Source organism: Notolepis coatsorum (genome assembly GCF_963971535.1).
Source record: "Notolepis coatsorum genome assembly, contig: SCAFFOLD_486, whole genome shotgun sequence".
NCBI lineage: Eukaryota > Metazoa > Chordata > Actinopteri > Aulopiformes > Paralepididae > Notolepis > Notolepis coatsorum.
In genome coordinates, this window is record NW_028169110.1 from 102622 (window position 1) to 120350 (window position 17729).

The 17729-nt window shown below is 45.2% G+C and overlaps 2 protein-coding genes across 2 annotated transcripts in view; both read left to right on the plus strand.

The window, feature by feature from the left end:
• LOC311248781 (E3 ubiquitin-protein ligase arih1l-like) overlaps nucleotides 1-11442 on the plus strand; it is a gene marked incomplete at both ends in the record, with an annotated part of 69061 nt that extends 57619 nt beyond the window's left edge. The window contains one exon of the mRNA XM_084339609.1: nucleotides 10249-11442. Coding sequence (XP_084195735.1) covers nucleotides 10249-11442 — 1194 coding nt within the window. The remainder of the gene's footprint in view (nucleotides 1-10248) is intronic.
• A 3743-nt stretch (nucleotides 11443-15185) lies between these two features.
• On the plus strand, nucleotides 15186-17000 carry LOC311248782 (E3 ubiquitin-protein ligase arih1-like; the record flags this gene model as incomplete). Its single annotated transcript, XM_084339610.1, has 2 exons — nucleotides 15186-16460; nucleotides 16836-17000. The coding sequence occupies 2 exons, from the start codon at nucleotides 15186-15188 to the stop codon at nucleotides 16998-17000; spliced, it is 1440 nt and encodes a 479-aa protein (XP_084195736.1).
• Between the last annotated feature and the right edge of the window lie 729 nt (nucleotides 17001-17729).

Genomic DNA, 17729 nt, shown 5'->3' on the forward strand with positions numbered 1-17729 from the left:
CTACATCATTATTGGTAAGCTACCTCCTTATACTACATCATTGTTGGTAAGCTACCTCCTTATACCTTTGCGTGGGGTATGTCTGGGAGTGTTGCATTACATTACATTTTTTATTTATTTAAATTTGTTTTGACTTTATGGTGTTTTTGTTTTGTCCTTGACTTATTGTGATGTTTCTTCTTGACTTGTTTAAAGAAGACGTGTCCGGCCCATGGGGACATTAACGTGTGTTGTCAGGCCTTACAAATAAATTTGATTTGATTTGATTTATACTACAACATTATTGGTAAGCTACCTCCTTATACAATCAGCAGTCAAGAAAGCTGACTTCATTACTGCCTACGCCCATAGTCTAAATCTGCAGCTCCTGGCTCTAACTGAGACCTGGATAACCCCCAATAACTCATCAACACCTGCAGCATTATCTACAAACTATAACTTCACTCACACACCTCAACCTTCCAGACGGGGTGGAGGCACTGGCCTCATGACATATCCTTCATGGGCTACAAACTTAACACCACTCCCAGAACTGTCACTCTCCTCTCTCGAATATCATGCAGTATCTGTCTCTAATCCATCTCACCATTGTTACACTCTACCGCCCTCCAGGTCCGCTCGATCACTTCACAGATGAGCTGGACATGCTTCTAAGCTCCTTACCGGAAGATGGCACCCCTCTCCTTCTATTGGGCGACTTCAACCTGCCTGACTCATCTCAGTCAGTCATAGTGGTCTCCCTCCTACAATCGTTTGACCTGACTCCCACTGCCATGCCTCCCACCCACAAAGCAGGCAACTCCTTGGATCTCATATTTTCCCGTAACTCCAGCATCATTAACACCACGGTAACTCCCCTACATGTATCTGACCATTCCTTCATATCCTTCTCACTAACTCTCATGCTTAACCGAAAGGTCTTCACCCCAACTCAAACCGTCTCACTCAGACGCAACCTGCCCACCCTATCCCCCTCCACCCTCTCCTCTGACATACTATCCGCTCTACCTTTGAGTGACACCTTCTCTGCTCTCTCCACAGAGATGGCAACCTCCACCCTCCTCTCAGCCCTTGCAACCTCCTTCGACAAGCTCTGTCCCCTCGATGAGAAACCTGCCCGCCGTTCCCCCACCCAGTCCATGGCTCACAGATCCAGTGAGAGAACAAAGACAGGTCCTGAGAGCGGCTGAGAGGAAGTATAGAAAGTCACGCCTCACTGCTGACATCGACACATATCACAACCTCTTGTTAACATTCTCCAAAACCATTACTAATGCCAAAGCTTCTTTCTTTCACCATAGGATTGAGGCCTCTGCCAAGAATCTTCGCAAATTGCATGCTACCATGTCCTCCCTCCTCACTCCCCCCACACCCCCTCCTCCCTCATCTTTTTCTGCCGAAGACTTCGCGATCTTCTTTGAGGAAAAAGTGGAGAACATCCGCAGCTCCTTCTCTCAACCCCCACCCATTCCAAATGCTGAATCGAGAACCTCATCCTTCACTCTGTCATCTTTCTCTCCCATTACAGAAGCCGAGACCCTGACACTGGTAACGTCGAACCGTCAGACTACATGCCAGCTGGACCAGCTACCCTCCCCACTCCTCCAGACCATAGCACCGGACATCCTCCCATTCCTAACTGCAACCATCAACTCTTCAATCAACTCGGGGGTGGTCCCCACCTCCCTAAAACAAGAATCATGCCGCTCATAAAAAACCCAACCCTGAACCCCACCGTCATAGGCAACTACCGTCCTGTCTCTCTTCTCTCCTTCCGTTCTAAAACACTTGAACGTGCTGTATCCAACCAACTTACTGCTTATCTCTTACAGAACGACCTCCTATACCCTAATCAGTCAGGCTTCAGGACTGGTCACTCCACAGAGACAGCCCTCATTGCGGTCACAGAGGCACTTCACTTAGCAAAAGCGAAAAGGCCTCTCCTCTGTCCTGATTCTCCTAGATATATCTGCAGCCTTCGACACAGTCAACCATCAGATCCTCCATGCGGCCCTCGCAGGAATGGAAGTGGCTGGCTCTGCGCTGACATGGCTGACATCATACCTCAATGACCGCTCCTACCAAGTGTCATGGAGAGGGACCCTGTCGGCCACCCGCCCCCTGCGGACGGGTGTCCCCCAGGGCTCGGTTCTAGGACCCCTTCTCTTCTCCCTCTACAATCAACAGTCATCTCCCACCTCGACTACTGCAACGCACTGCTCGCTGGCCTCCCGGCCACTGCCACTCAGCCTCTTCAACTCATTCAGAACGCAGCGGCCCGCCTGATCTCAAACCTACCGAAGTCGGCCCATGTCACCCCACTTCTTAGGGACCTGCACTGGCTCCCCATTTCTGCACGAATCCGCTTCAAGGCCCTCGACCTAGCATACCGTGTGGCAAAGGGAACGGCTCCCGCCTACCTCCGGTCAATGGTCTCTAACTACACACCCTCAAGACCCCTACGCCCTGCATCTTCTGGCCGCCTCAGACCTACTCCTATCATCAAAGAGAAGTCGCCTATTCTCAGTCCTTGCCCCACAATGGTGGAATGAACTACCCATCCCAGTTAGGACAGCCGAAACCTGTCCAATCTTTCGCCGTCGACTAAAGACGCACTTCTTCAACCATTATCTGAATTAAAAAAAAATTAAAAAAAAAATCGAACCCTAACTAAACTTACTATCATGCACTTGTCCTAATAAACTAACTTACACTGTAGCACTCAACACTTTGATGAACATCGTTACTCAGCTGATAGAGTTGTGCCCTTCCTGATGACTTGTCGTACAGAACTTGTAAGTCGCTTTGGATAAAAGCGTCAGCTAAATGACTAAATGTAAATGTAAATATATTACTTCATTATTGGTGTAACGGCAATTTTTCCTTTCCAATGTCCTGTTTTCTCTTGCCCGTTACTTCACAGGAATGGTAGGGAGTGATCTTACGCAGTAGACACAGCAATGATGGATGTCCAGTCGTGATTCCAGGTTTAGGGGTGTTTATTGCTGAAGTTGCAGTGGTACATTCAATTATTGCCAGTGTGGGTTCTGTAGGAATTATATGGTATTCTATATTTATTTGGTATTTCTTTATGCTTCTGGCTGCTGAGCTGCTGCGCTTCTGATAAGAACGGTGTGCTCCTCACTACCTGTGTCCCTCCTGATTACTGCACCTGTGACCCTCTAAATACCTAACCAGTGCTGTCAAATCTAAAACCCGCCACTAGGTGTCCAATAATAATATTACAAATAATAAAATAATATTCCACCATCGTAATGGCTCCTCCACACCGGCCCCTAATTGTCTCAAGTGTAATGACAATTAATACTAAAATCATATTCAGGGAGCCATATTCAAAATGTACAATTTTCAATAATTTTTTTACCTTTTTCTTTTACAATTTCATTGCCAATTTCTGAAGAAAATACATAAAATAAAAAATCTTCTTCAAACTTAGGTACTAAAAGCCTGTTCCTGTAGGCGTGTTGTACATGTTGTAAGCCTGTTCCTATAGGCGTGTTGTACATGTTGAAAGTCTGTTCCTGTAGGCATGTTGTACATGTTGAAAGCCTGTTCCTATAGGCGTGTTGTACATGTTGAAAGTCTGTTCCTGTAGGCGTGTTGTATATGTTGAAAGCCTGTTCCTGTAGGCGTGTTGTACATGTTGAAAGTCTGTTCCTGTAGGCGTGTTGTACATGTTGAAAGCCTGTTCCTGTAGGCGTGTTATACATGTTGTAAGTCTGTTCCTGTAGGCATGTTGTACGTGTTGAAAGCCTGTTCCTGTAGGCGTGTTGTACGTGTTGAAAGCCTGTTCCTGTAGACATGTTGTACGTGTTGAAAGCCTGTTCCTGTAGGCGTGTTGTACATGTTGTAAGCCTGTTCCTGTAGGCATGTTGTACATGTTGAAAGCCTGTTCCTGTAGGCGTGTTGTACATGTTGTAAGCCTGTTCCTATAGGCGTGTTGTACATGTTGAAAGTCTGTTCCTGTAGGCATGTTGTACATGTTGAAAGCCTGTTCCTATAGGCGTGTTGTACATGTTGAAAGTCTGTTCCTGTAGGCGTGTTGTATATGTTGAAAGCCTGTTCCTGTAGGCGTGTTGTACATGTTGAAAGTCTGTTCCTGTAGGCGTGTTGTACATGTTGAAAGCCTGTTCCTGTAGGCGTGTTATACATGTTGTAAGTCTGTTCCTGTAGGCATGTTGTACGTGTTGAAAGCCTGTTCCTGTAGGCGTGTTGTACGTGTTGAAAGCCTGTTCCTGTAGACATGTTGTACGTGTTGAAAGCCTGTTCCTGTAGGCGTGTTGTACATGTTGTAAGCCTGTTCCTGTAGGCATGTTGTACATGTTGAAAGCCTGTTCCTGTAGGCATGTTGTACATGTTGAAAGCCTGTTCCTGTAGGCGTGTTGTACGTGTTGAAAGCCTGTTCCTGTAGGCGTGTTGTACATGTTGAAAGCCTGTTCCTTTAGGCGTGTTGTACATGTTGACGGCCTGTTCCTGTAGGCATGTTGTACATGTTGAAAGCCTGTTCCTGTAGGCGTGTTGTACATGTTGAAAGCCTGTTCCTGTAGGCGTGTTGTACATGTTGAAAGCCTGTTCCTGTAGGCGTGTTGTACATGTTGAAAGCCTGTTCCTGTAGGCGTGTTGTACATGTTGAAGGCCTGTTCCTGTAGGCGTGTTGTACATGTTGAAAGTCTGTTCCTGTAGGCGTGTTGTACATGTTGAAAGTCTGTTCCTGTAGGCATGTTGTACATGTTGAAAGCCTGTTCCTGTAGGCGTGTTGTACATGTTGAAAGCCTGTTCCTATAGGCGTGTTGTACATGTTGAAAGTCTGTTCCTGTAGGCGTGTTGTACATGTTGACGGCCTGTTCCTGTAGGCATGTTGTACATGTTGAAAGCCTGTTCCTGTAGGCGTGTTGTACGTGTTGAAAGCCTGTTCCTATAGGCGTGTTGTACATGTTGAAAGCCTGTTCCTGTAGGCATATTGTACATGTTGACCGCCTGTTCCTATAGGCATGTTGTACATGTTGTAAGCCTGTTCCTGTAGGCGTGTTGTACGTGTTGAAAGCCTGTTCCTGTAGGCGTGTTGTACATGTTGAAAGCCTGTTCCTGTAGGCGTGTTGTACATGTTGAAAGCCTGTTCCTGTAGGCGTGTTGTACGTGTTGAAAGTCTGTTCCTATAGGCATGTTGTACATGTTGTAAGCCTGTTCCTGTAGGCATGTTTCTCCTCTTTTCCAGACATTCTATCATATGTCTTTGTGGTGGTGTTCTTCTTTCCCCTCTCAGGGTGTTCCGTGGTTGGCTGGTCATCAACACAATCTACCACCCGAGAAGAAGCTTCTTCTTCCTGTTTTTTGGCGCTCTCGTCATCTTTTTTTAGAAGTGTTATCATCCTTCTCAAATGTTCTGTCCTTCTTTCCTCTTTATCTGACCCCTTCATCAGTGGTCAGATAAACATCTATTGGCTTATCCTCCACAGAAACTACAATCTGATATGAATCACACGCTTCTTCTGATGCTTCTATCTTGGTTCTGCTCTTTCTCTTGTCCTTGTCCTTGTGCTTGTCCGTGCCGCCATCTTTGGGCTTCATCCTTTCCTTCTTATTGCCTCTGTGTTGAGCAGGTTGGAACCTTGCATGGTTGCCTCCGCCGTCGGTGAGTGAGTGGGTGAGTGAATGGGTGATGACTCTGAGTGAATGGGTGATGAGTGAATTGAATTGAATTGAAAACCTTTATTTATCCCCGAGGGGAGATTCAGATGTCCTTTACAGCACAACAGCAATTTAAAAACAGTCAAAACAGTTAATACATAACATATAAACATACACTTATTACTAGTATGTGTTAAAAACAAGATGGACAAATACATAGGGATAAAAATAGCTAAAATAGGGCTAAAATAGAGCTAAAAGTGGTGAAAAGAAAAAGAAACAAGTCCAATCATGATGTTAAATAATTAGATTAATTGGTTACAGTCCACAACCCAGCTCCTCCAGTCCACAGCAGTTAGCCCGTCCTGGCCCTGCCTGGTTGTGGAGCCTGATTGCCACCGGCACAAAGGACTGCCAGAAGCGCTTTGTGGTATGTCGGGGGGGGGGGGGGGGGGGGGGGGGATAAGAATGGGTGATGAGTGAATGGGTGAATGTGAGGCACAAGTGGTAAAGCACTTTGGATAAAAGCGTTATATTCGATTTTATTTTAGCTGGTGCCATAGCAACCAGCTAGTCTTCCTGGGGTCCACACACAAAAAAACATACAAAAACAATTATTATTGCAAAAACAAAATTATCAAAAGTCAGTACACACAATGCATAATGAAACTACTGTAACACTTAAGATAGCTAAAATTACATTAGTGTAAAACAAAAAATTACTTTACAGTGTTAAAAACAATTTAAAAACAATTTAAGATTATTTTAAAAAGTGAATCTACTGTAAATGCAGCAGAGGTTTTGAGGCAGGTTGTTCCAAAGAGTTAATGCTCTAAAAATAAAAGATCTCCCCAAAGCGCTGGTTCTAGGACCTGGCAATTCAAGCTGCCCACTATTGGAACCTCTAGTGCATAGGTGTCAAACTCACGGCCCGCGGGCCAAATCCGGCCCGCCACGTCATTTGATGTGGCCCCACAAGAGCTCAGGTAAAAAAAGAATTTTTTTTTTATTTTATTTTTTTTACATTAATATTGGGTTAAAAAATAGCAGTGTTAAAATAATTGTGGGTTAATGCGTTAATAAAGCTTTAACTTTGACAGCCTTAGTTATTACACATTCTTACACATACATGTATGTTGAACATCTGAGGTAACAAAGGAAAAAAGCCAAAAGCACTTACTCCTCAGACATTCTTTGACAATTTTACAGCCCAAAATACAAAAAAGATCCAGGCGGAATAGGTAACAAAGGGTTGAAGAAATATTGTCTGAACTGTCAGATGCAAACTGGCTGTGTGACATAACCGAGCATCTCGCTCAATTGAATAAGAAGCTGTAGGGACGCAAACAAGTCCCACCCAAAACTTGACCAATATAGTTGTGAACTGAGACAACCCTTATTTTGTTATTTTTGAGTACAGTTACAGTTGTGTGTTCATGCAGACACATAATAGCAATTTCATTACGAATTGAAAATGGGGGACCCTGATGTAAACAAGTCGAAAGTCTTTCTCTGGTCTGCATCCCCTTAACAATTGTGTGTATTGAGCTGTACTGTACTGTACCCATTCTGCAATCTGTTAATTAAAGTTAATTAAACTATCTTCCATTAGTTGGATGTATGGCCTCTGCAAGGTTGTGTGCAACCATTTGTTTTTGTAACATCTGCTACATCTGTCCCACGTGTTCTTTGCAGCTCACAGTTGTTAGTTCTGCCCCTCTTGACTGTGACAAAAAGGTTTTGAACAAACTTAATGTCATAGCTTGTATTTGATGATATTCTTCTTTGTTATTTACTTGAATGGTTTGATCATTGATTGGTGGAGTAATATGGGGTTCTGATAAACTAAAATAATTTGTTAAAATAACATAAGCTAACATATATTTTTACATTTATGCAAATGAATATGCAATATGTATAACTTGAATAAGTAATAAATACAGAAACACCATGTTTAACAATATGTAAATGTGTAGCTACATTTATTTTACATTACATTAACATTTATACGGTCTTTGGCCCTTTGAGGGCAACCATAATGCTGATGTGGCCCTCTGTGAAAATGAGTTTGACACCCCTGCTCTAGTGTAATGCTCGTGCACAGTATTACTAAAAACAATCTGATTATGTATAAAAACAGGAGTTTTACTGCTCATGACCAACTTGAACAGCACAAGTATATTAAAAGACAATCTATTTTCAATGTTAAGCCAAGAGAGGCGGGCATGCATACGGCTCACATTAGACCTTAGTGAGCAGCCCAGTACCAACTGTGCTGCCCTGTTCTGGACCACCTGGAGCTTTCTGAGGTCACCACTGGCAGCAGATGGCCACATCGCAGAGCAATAGTCAAGATGACATAAAACCAAACTTTGCACCATTTACCATCATCATCATCATGGACAACGACACCAGTGCATCTCAAAATATCACCACTGTGTTCTAGGGCTGACCTCGACCAGGCAAATAGTCGACTAATCGATCGAAAGGAGCCGTAGTCGACTGCCAACCTCTTAGTCGAATGCAAATCATTCTTTCCAAAAGCAAAGAGGTCTAGAAGCGTGGCTAACGCTAATGGCGCGCATACCAGCGAGGCTAACTGCCTAAGAAAACGGGCACAGAGGATTTCACCCATCTAATGAACACACTAGACAAATATCAAGATGTATCCATCAGTTGACCAATTGCATGCTTTTGCAGAGGACAAGAAGCCTTCAGTCAACTCCTTCAGACATTACGCACCCCCCACAGCCCAAATGGAATGATCCCCCCCACAAAAAGAAAATGATATATATATTTCTTTTTTGCACTACCAGTCGACTATCTGCACATTTCGGCCAATCAAAGTCGACTATACAAATCCTTAGTCGGGGACAGGCCTATACTGTGTTCTTTCAAACGATCGCGGCGCTGTCATGATCTGAACTTTCTGGACAGTCCTCTGGCGCCCCCGGGCGGTCTGTTTGCGGTGCTACAGGCCGTCGCCCTTCTGGACCTTTATGTACATATATTATTGTCAAGTCTGTTGTCTGTCTTGCTCCCTGTGTATCTCCCATTAGTTCAGATGTTCTAGTCTAGCCCTGTTTTCCCAGTGTTGTTATGTTACAATGTTTGTTCCTGCCTGTTAGTTTAGTGTCTAGTCTCCCTTGTATTCTTATCCTCTGTTCCCCAGCTGTTCCTGTTTAGCAATCACTGTTTAGTATATATTCTCCCCGCCCCTGTCTTCCAGGGTTGCGTCATTGTTTGTTGTTTGGTTATCCCGTCAGTACCCTTCCGTGCTGTGTGTTATCTCCTGTGTCAGTACCTTCCCATGCTGTTCTGCCTACCTTGTGTTCCCCTCGTGAAAACCCTTGTTATCCTATACTTCCTCGTGAGTCCGTTCCCGTATTTGTAGCTCATGTTTTCCAGCGTTGCTGAGGTTTGATTTCCCGTGTTTTCAAGTACGTTTTGTTTTCCCCTGTAACGTGTGCCTTGTTGACTATGCTCAGTAAAGCTTATTATTATCGGAACGTCGACTCGTTGCCTCCTCTCTCTCACTCCACATTGTCCTGCAATTGAATCCTACACCTCTCCTAAACTCCGAATCCTCACAGGCGCACGACTGTGAGGGCTGTGGGTGTGTGTGTGTGGGTCATGAGCAGATAATAGGGAATCTTAAAGTTATACGTAAAACGAATAACCACAAAACTGCTTACGCAGATGTTTTAGGAGAAGGGGGAAAATAAACAACACAAAACAACCTTTACAGGTGAAAGCCTCAAAGTGAGTATTTAAGAAAATAAGTAAAGTCCAAAAAAACAGGACGACATTCATTAAAGGGGTATTGTAGAAAGAATAAATAAGCCACAAAGGCAACTCCTAAAACCAGAGTTTATATTGAAAACATAAAACAATAAACCTCCACCAAGGGAGTTTATGTGCAAAGGACAGTTCCAAAAGAACAAAAGAAAACACTACCATAAAGGACTCAGCCTCTATAAAGTAAAGTGTAAACTAAGCCAGTAGCCGAAAAACAAGATGGCTACAAAAGAAGGCTAAATGCTGAATAGGGCAGCACTACACTTAAATATAATGAGCCTGACCAAACGTATAGCCAGCACAAGGAAAATGAAAAAGCAGTTGACACTGCGAGCGCCAAACTTAAATAGACTCCACATGGCTATAGGCACAGCTGTACTGCATCAGGTGCAATTAAGCCCACACACCTGCCGACCCATGAGGCAATTAACCACAGGGAACAGGGATTGCCAGCTATCCCTCACAGAGAGGTGAAATAAAGCAAAAATAGACAGCTGTCCCTCACAGAAAGGTGAAATAAGGCAAAAACCATGACAACGACGGCCTTGGCCACGCGCACCACGACGGCGGAGAGAGAGAGAGAAAAACAAACGAGAGATGGATAAGGAAGCTCTCGCTCTCCATTACTGAAGCGCAGGGAGTCAGCAGAAACGTTTGTCTTCATAAACACTGAGGCATTTGATGCATCTGCATGGAGCATTCATCATCCCCCCAGACAAGGCCCGCTCTGTGGCAGGACAACAGACCCGGAGGAGGGGGAGGAGGAGGAATGCCAGCCCGCTAACACGGGCACTTTGACAGGCCTCATGTCACTCACACGTTGTCAATCCGAGCAAGAGGACGCGACCGGTGAACACCCAGTTTTCAGCTCAGGACATGCCCTGTCAGATCTGCTATCTGAACTACCCAAACTCGTACTTCACTGGGTTGGAGTGTGGACACAAGTTCTGCATGCAGTGCTGGGGGGACTACCTTACTACCAAAATCATCGAGGAGGGCATGGGACAGACAATATCCTGTCCCGCCCACAACTGTGATATATTGGTGGATGACAACACAGTAATGCGGCTGATAACCGATTCAAAAGCGAAGTTGAAGTACCAACACTTGATTACAAATAGTTTCGTAGAGTGCAACCGACTGTTGAAATGGTGTCCCGCACCTGACTGCCATCACGTTGTCAAAGTCCAGTATCCCGATGCCAAGCCTGTGAGATGTAAATGTGGACGCCAGTCCTGCTTCAATTGTGGAGAGAACTGGCATGATCCTGTCAAGTGTAAGTGGCTGAGGAAATGGATCAAGAAATGTGACGACGATAGTGGGACATCCAACTGGATTGCCGCAAATACAAGGGAGTGTCCCAAATGCCATGTACCCATCGAGAAGGATGGAGGCTGCAACCATATGGCGTGTCAGAACCAGAACTGCCGAGCTGAGTTCTGCTGGATCTGCCTGGGGCCCTGGAAGCCACATGGCTCGAACACCTGCAACCGTTACGATGCGGATGATACCAAGGCTGCCAGAGACGCCCAAGAGGGTTCCCGCGCCGCCCTGCACAGGTACCTGTTCTACTGCGACCGCTACACAAACCACATGCAGAGCCTGCGCCTCGAGCACAAGCTGTACGCGCAGGCGAAGCGGAAGATTGAGGAGATGCACCAGCACAACACGTTGTGGATCGAGGTGCAGTTCCTGAAGGAGGCCGTGGACGTGCTCTGCCAGTGCCGCTCCGCCCTCATGTTCACCTACGTCTTCGCCTTCTACCTCAAGAAGAACAACCAGTCCATTATATTTGAGAACAATCAGGCGGACTTGGAGAACGCCACGGAGGTGTTGTCTGGATATCTGGAGCGTGACATCTCACGGGACTCCCTGCGGGACATCAAGCAGAAGGTACAAGACAAGTACGTGTACTGCGAGAGCCGGCGACGGGCGCTACTGCAACACGTGCACGAGGGCTACGAGAAGGACCTCTGGGAGTACATCGAAGATTAAAAGGACAGCATTTTTATAACTCTCTTACCGCTGATGCAATGCAAATGGGGGCAGCACTGGTTTCAGCCATAGTTATGGAATGTCCCGATTTGGTCCCCCTCCTTCAGTTTTTTTCCCCTCTTTGTTTTCTGGAGATTTTAAATAAATTATATAAAAATGAAAAGATAGAACATTTAAAAAAGGAAGAAGAAAAGATAGTTTGTATCATTTTTGAGTGGGAGGATATGATCCTCCTCCTGCCCTCTCTCAGTTTGTCATTTTTATAACATCTCCCCTTTACTGCCCCCCCATGTTAAATTTTCCAGATAATTTCATTGTTTCTTTTGTTCCAGGTTTCTGTGTTAGCCAGGAGTTTGCAGCACAGTGCTCCATCTTCAAGCCACATCTGCTGAGTGTATTGAAATCTTTTCTTTTAGTTTTTTCATGTTGAGTTTCAGATTGTAGAGTTGCAACAGTTCAGTGGGTGTATAAAAAAAAAAAAATGGCAGTCTTTTTTTTTTTTTTTTTTTTATTGGTCTTTTTCCCCCTCCATTTTCCTCCGATTTTCTCCCATCCCAATGTTAGTCGTATGCCAATTCCCAGTCCCTTCCTGGTCGCTGCGCTTTACCCCCCACAGTCAGATCATTTGGGAGAGTGGAGGCTACCACGTGCTTCCTCCGACACACGTCCAGCCAATCACCGCTTCTTTTCACCTGGCAGCGCGGATTCTCATTGAGAGGGCGTAGCGTGCGTGTGGGAGGACCACACTATCCCCCTCACGTCCAATCCGCGCTTAGCAGGCGCCCCGACCGAACTGTAGGAGTCGCTGTTTACAACGACCCGGACCCACCCCGCCAGCTTCTCCCACACTCTGATACAGCCAATTGTATCAGTGCAGACGGCCAGCCAAGCTGGTGACAACCCCGGAGCTGTGAGCTGGATTCGAACAGGCGAACCAAGCTCACAGCTCCGGGGCTGGTGACGAACGCAATCTCCGCTCGACCACCTAACCGCCCTAATGGCAGTCTTAACCCTTTCTCCGCCGATGACGTGTTAACACGTCATTCTCCGCCATGCGTAATCTGCCGATTACGCCGTAAGGCGTCTTTGAGATGAATATTTCATATTTTCGTCATGGTATTCATATGTCACTCACAGAGTCTTGGGTGATGCTGTCTGGGCCATCACAACTCTGCAACGCTTCAATACCGCCACCTCGTGGGCGATCGACGAGTTGCCAAACCGGAAGTGGCCGGAAGTGCTTGGTCCGTCCCCTATTTTCGTCCGGCCACTCGCTTAGCGTCCCAGGGCTCAATACAGACACTGTCGATATGAATCTTTGCCATAACTCAATAATCAACATGTTTTGGACGTGTATTAGTAATATACAACCCGGAAATGGATCGCATCGATCAACATCCCATAATAGCGATCTTTTTGCTCCAGTGTGATCACCCAACGCTACGAGGAGACTGGGGTGAGTTTCAGCGTTTTTCTTTACCATTTTCGATATAAACTGCTCTGATCAATATATCACCCATGCTACATGAATCATTTAACGTCGGTCATTGAATTATAAACGACCCCCCCCCCCCCCCCCCTCCGGTCAACCGCAGATGATAAGTCATAACGTCTAGGACCATGTACAGTTAAAAAAAATTATCTGGCGTCGATCGGTATCAAACTGCATTTGATGATCTATGCATTTATGACTATATCTCACGTTCTATGAAATACAGCAGAAAACGATAAAAACATATTTATACTCTAGACGGTATTTTAGTATGAATGTGTGAATGAAAAAGTAAAACGTTCCTACATCCTGAACGATAGATAATTGATGTTGAATGGGCCATAGTAATGTCAATTTAGCAATACAATTTAAAAAGTTATAGCCCTGCAAAGATGGTGAACTTCTCCATAGACAAATTGCGCTGGCAGAGAGGCTACAAGGATGGATATAAGCTCTGGCAGATAATGGGTTAATATAAGTAGTATTTTCAAACTCTGAATATGTACCCATATCTAAATCAGAAATTTGACTTTGACTGATTTTAATATGCACACTGGCTTCTGCAATCAGTGTGTGCATTGGTGTGTTGTTTAACTACTATCACCGACATCTAAGAAGGGAGATCCCCCCTTGAATGGCCCTTCTAAGGTTTCTCTCCTCCACACTGCCTGTGGAGCATTTTTCCCTATTGTTAGGTTTTAGTGAGTTTTTCCTTACCTTCGCGCGGGGTATGTCTGGGAGTGTTTGCATTCTTTCATTTATTTGCATTTATTTTAAATTTGTTGGACCTTATGGTGTTCTTGTTCTGTTCTTGACTTATTGTGATGTTTCTTCTTGACTTGTTTAAAGAAGACGTGTCCGGCCCATGGGGACATTAACGTGTGTTGTCGGGCCTTACAAATAAATTTGATTTATGATTTGATTTGATTTGTTGTTTGTTGATTTGATTTGATTTGTTGCAAGGAGGCCGGAAGCCATCACTGGTCGTGGATTTTGACGTCTCCAGGAATGCATTAATGTCAAACCACGACAGGTTCTCCACGGGCATCAAGGCAGCCTAAAACAGGGTCACACTGCGAATCAGGTATTCAGAATAATGAAGCCAGGAGATAAAAGGTAGTCAGAATAATGAAGCCAGGAGATAAAAGGTAGTCAGAATAATGAAGCCAGGAGATAAAAGGTAGTCAGAATACTCACGTTAAATGAACACAGGTTTATTTGAGAAGAAAATATTCAGCACATCCGTACGGAGGGACTTTTAGTCTGAAAATATTCAGTCCATCCGTACGGAGGGACTTTTAGTCTGGCAGAGTGTATATCATTGATCACAGGTCTGTCCGAGTAAAAGTGAAACAAAGCAATAGTGTAATGGGTTATAACACAGTAAAATAGAGACGCCTCATTCGATCGTCTCTGATTGGGTTGGCCTTACATGGTCATCCAGGAGTCGTAAGAGATAGGCTCTTGAGGGGGGGTGCAATCGGGGGCTCCTCGCAGGGACACTGCGGCCTTGGATGCAAACGTTATCAGCCTGCTCTGAATCTAATGAATGGATACAGTGTTTTAACAGTTTTTTAGAGAGAGATAACTATGACTTCATGGATTTAACGACCAACCCTGTTGTGGGGCCCCAGAGGATTAAGACTCTGAAATTACACTCACACTTTCTGGAACATAGAACATTCTGGAACGTTTGTGGTGATGTCATAATAGGACTTTCTAGAATATAAAACGTCATGATAGAAGGGTTATGGAACCTTCGTGATGTCACCGTATGATGTCATAACCGAACATTCTAGAACATTTGGGTCTCTATATAAGCAGAAAGGCAGTTTTGCATCTTCGACCGGACTGAACAGGACTGAATGGATGGACTCAACAATGGACTGAAGCCAGGAGCCAGCAAGTGGATATAAGGTAATTTTGGAGACTGGGAAAACACAGTTTTCTTACCTTGTAGTAGTACTTGTATCTTGTAGTAGTACTTGTATCTTGTAGTAGTATTTGTAGTAGTGAGGCCAGCAGCACGGATCTCTCCTAGATGACCAAACTAGCAACAAGCTATAGCTACAGCAGCTACCACACTGTGTTATGTTGTGCATGTGCTGGGGGACATGGAAACAACTCTGTAGAGAAACATCTCGTCTCTCGTTTCAGTGCAGCGTCTCGACGAGCGGAGCTTCGAATCATCACCGGGTGTCGCCTGTGGCTTTGACGTTTGACTGATCATAATACATCGCAATAACAAGCGATGGACTCGGACGAGGGTTACCACTATGAATTCGACGACGACGACGGCGGCCCGGGGCAGGAGGAGGAGGACTACTGCTTCGAGGTGCTGACCGCCGAGCAGATCCTCCAGCATATGGTGGAGTGTATCCGGGAGGTCAACGAGGTCATCCAGAACTCTGCTACTATCACGAGAATACTCCTTAGTCACTTCGACTGGGACAAAGAGAAACTGATGGAAAGATTTTTCGATGGGAACCTTGATAAATTGTTCTCTGAATGCCACATCGTCAATCCGAGCAAAAAAATTAGGACGCGACCGGTGGACACCCGGTCTTCAGCTCAGGACATGCCCTGTCAGATCTGCTATCTGAACTACCCAAACTCGTACTTCACTGGGTTGGAGTGTGGACACAAGTTCTGCATGCAGTGCTGGGGGGACTACCTTACTACCAAAATCATCGAGGAGGGCATGGGACAGACAATATCCTGTCCCGCCCACAACTGTGATATATTGGTGGATGACAACACAGTAATGCGGCTGATAACCGATTCAAAAGCGAAGTTGAAGTACCAACACTTGATTACAAATAGTTTCGTAGAGTGCAACCGACTGTTGAAATGGTGTCCCGCACCTGACTGCCGTCACGTTGTCAAAGTCCAGTATCCCGATGCCAAGCCTGTGAGATGTAAATGTGGACACCAGTTCTGCTTCAATTGTGGAGAGAACTGGCATGATCCTGTCAAGTGTAAGTGGCTGAGGAAATGGATCAAGAAATGTGGCGACGATAGTGGGACATCCAACTGGATCGCCGCAAATACAAAGGAGTGTCCCAAATGCCATGTACCCATCCAGAAGAATGGAGGCTGCAACTATATGGTGTGTTGGAACCAGAACTGCCGAGCTGAGTTCTGCTGGGTCTGCCTGGGGAGCTGTGTCCACGGCTGGACCTGCAACCGTTACGATGCGGATGATGCCAAGGCTGCCAGAGGCGCCCAAAAGCAGTCCCGCGCCGCCCTGCACAGGTACCTGTTCTACTGCAACCGCTACACAAACCACATGCAGAGCCTGCGCCTCGAGCACAAGCTGTACACGCAGGCGAAGCGGAAGATTGAGGAGATGCACCAGCACAAGATGTCGTCGATCGAGGTGCAGTTCCTGAAGGAGGCCGTGGACGTGCTCTGCCAGTGCCGCTCCGCCCTCATGTTCACCTACGTCTTCGCCTTCTACCTCAAGAAGAACAACCAGTCCATTATATTTGAGAACAATCAGGCGGACTTGGAGAACGCCACGGAGGTATGTATATATTCTCTCCCCGCCGTATGTATATTTCTCTCCCACCCACCCACCCCCTCCAAATGTACAGTCTCCTCCCCATGATATGTATATACTCTGTCAGGATCTATGGGTAACAGTGCTGTATATTTGAATACCGTTTATGTCACAAATGTATCAGTACTAAATACCTGTATGTCCCTATGCCATAAATGTCATGTATGTTGTGTATGTCATAAATGTCGATATGAATTGAAAATGGGGGACCCTGATGGAAACAAGACAAACGTCTTTCTCTGGTCTGCATCCCCTTAACAATTGTGTGTATTGAGCCGTACTGTATTGTACCCATTCTGCAATCTGTTAAATAAAGTTTTCATTCATTCATTCATTCAGGTGTTGTCTGGCTATCTGGAGCGTGACATCTCACAGGACTCCCTGCAGGACATCAAGCAGAAAGTACAAGACAAGTACGGGTACTGTGAGAGCCGGCGACGGGCGCTACTGCAACACGTGCACGAGGGCTACGAGAAGGACCTCTGGGAGTACATCGAAGATTAAAAGGACAGACTTTTTATGACTCTCTTTACCGCTGATGCAATGCAAATGGGGGCAGCACTGGTTTCAGCCATAGTTATGGAATGTCCCGATTTGGCCCCCCTCCTTCGGTTTTTTTACACCCCTCTTTGTTTTTCTGGAGATTTAAAATAAATTATATAAAAATGACAAGATAGAATATTTAAAAAAGGAAGAAAAAAAGATAGTTTGTATCATTTTTGAGTGTGAGGATATGATCCTCCTCCTGCCCTCTCTCAGTTTGTCACTTTTATAACATCTCCCCTTTACTGTTACATTTTCCAGAGAATTTCCTTGTTTCTTTTGTTCCAGGTTTCTGTGTTAGCCAGGAGTTTGCAGCACAGTGCTCCATCGTCAAGCCACATCTTCAAGCCACAAAGTAGTATTTTCAAACTCTGAATATGTACCCATATCTAAATCAGAAATTTGACTTTTTAATATGCACACTGGCTTCTGCAATCAGTGTGTGCATCGGTGTGTTGTTTAACTACTATCACCGACATCTAAGAAGGGAGATCCCCTCTTGAACGGCCCTTCTAAGGTTTCTCTCCTCCACACTGCCTGTGGAGCATTTTCCCCTATTGTTAGGTTTTAGTAAGTTTTTCCTTACCTTCGCGCGGGGTATGTCTGGGAGTGTTTGCATTCTTTCATTTATTTGCATTTATTTTAAATTGGTTGGACCTTATGGTGTTCTTGTTCTGTTGTTGACTTATT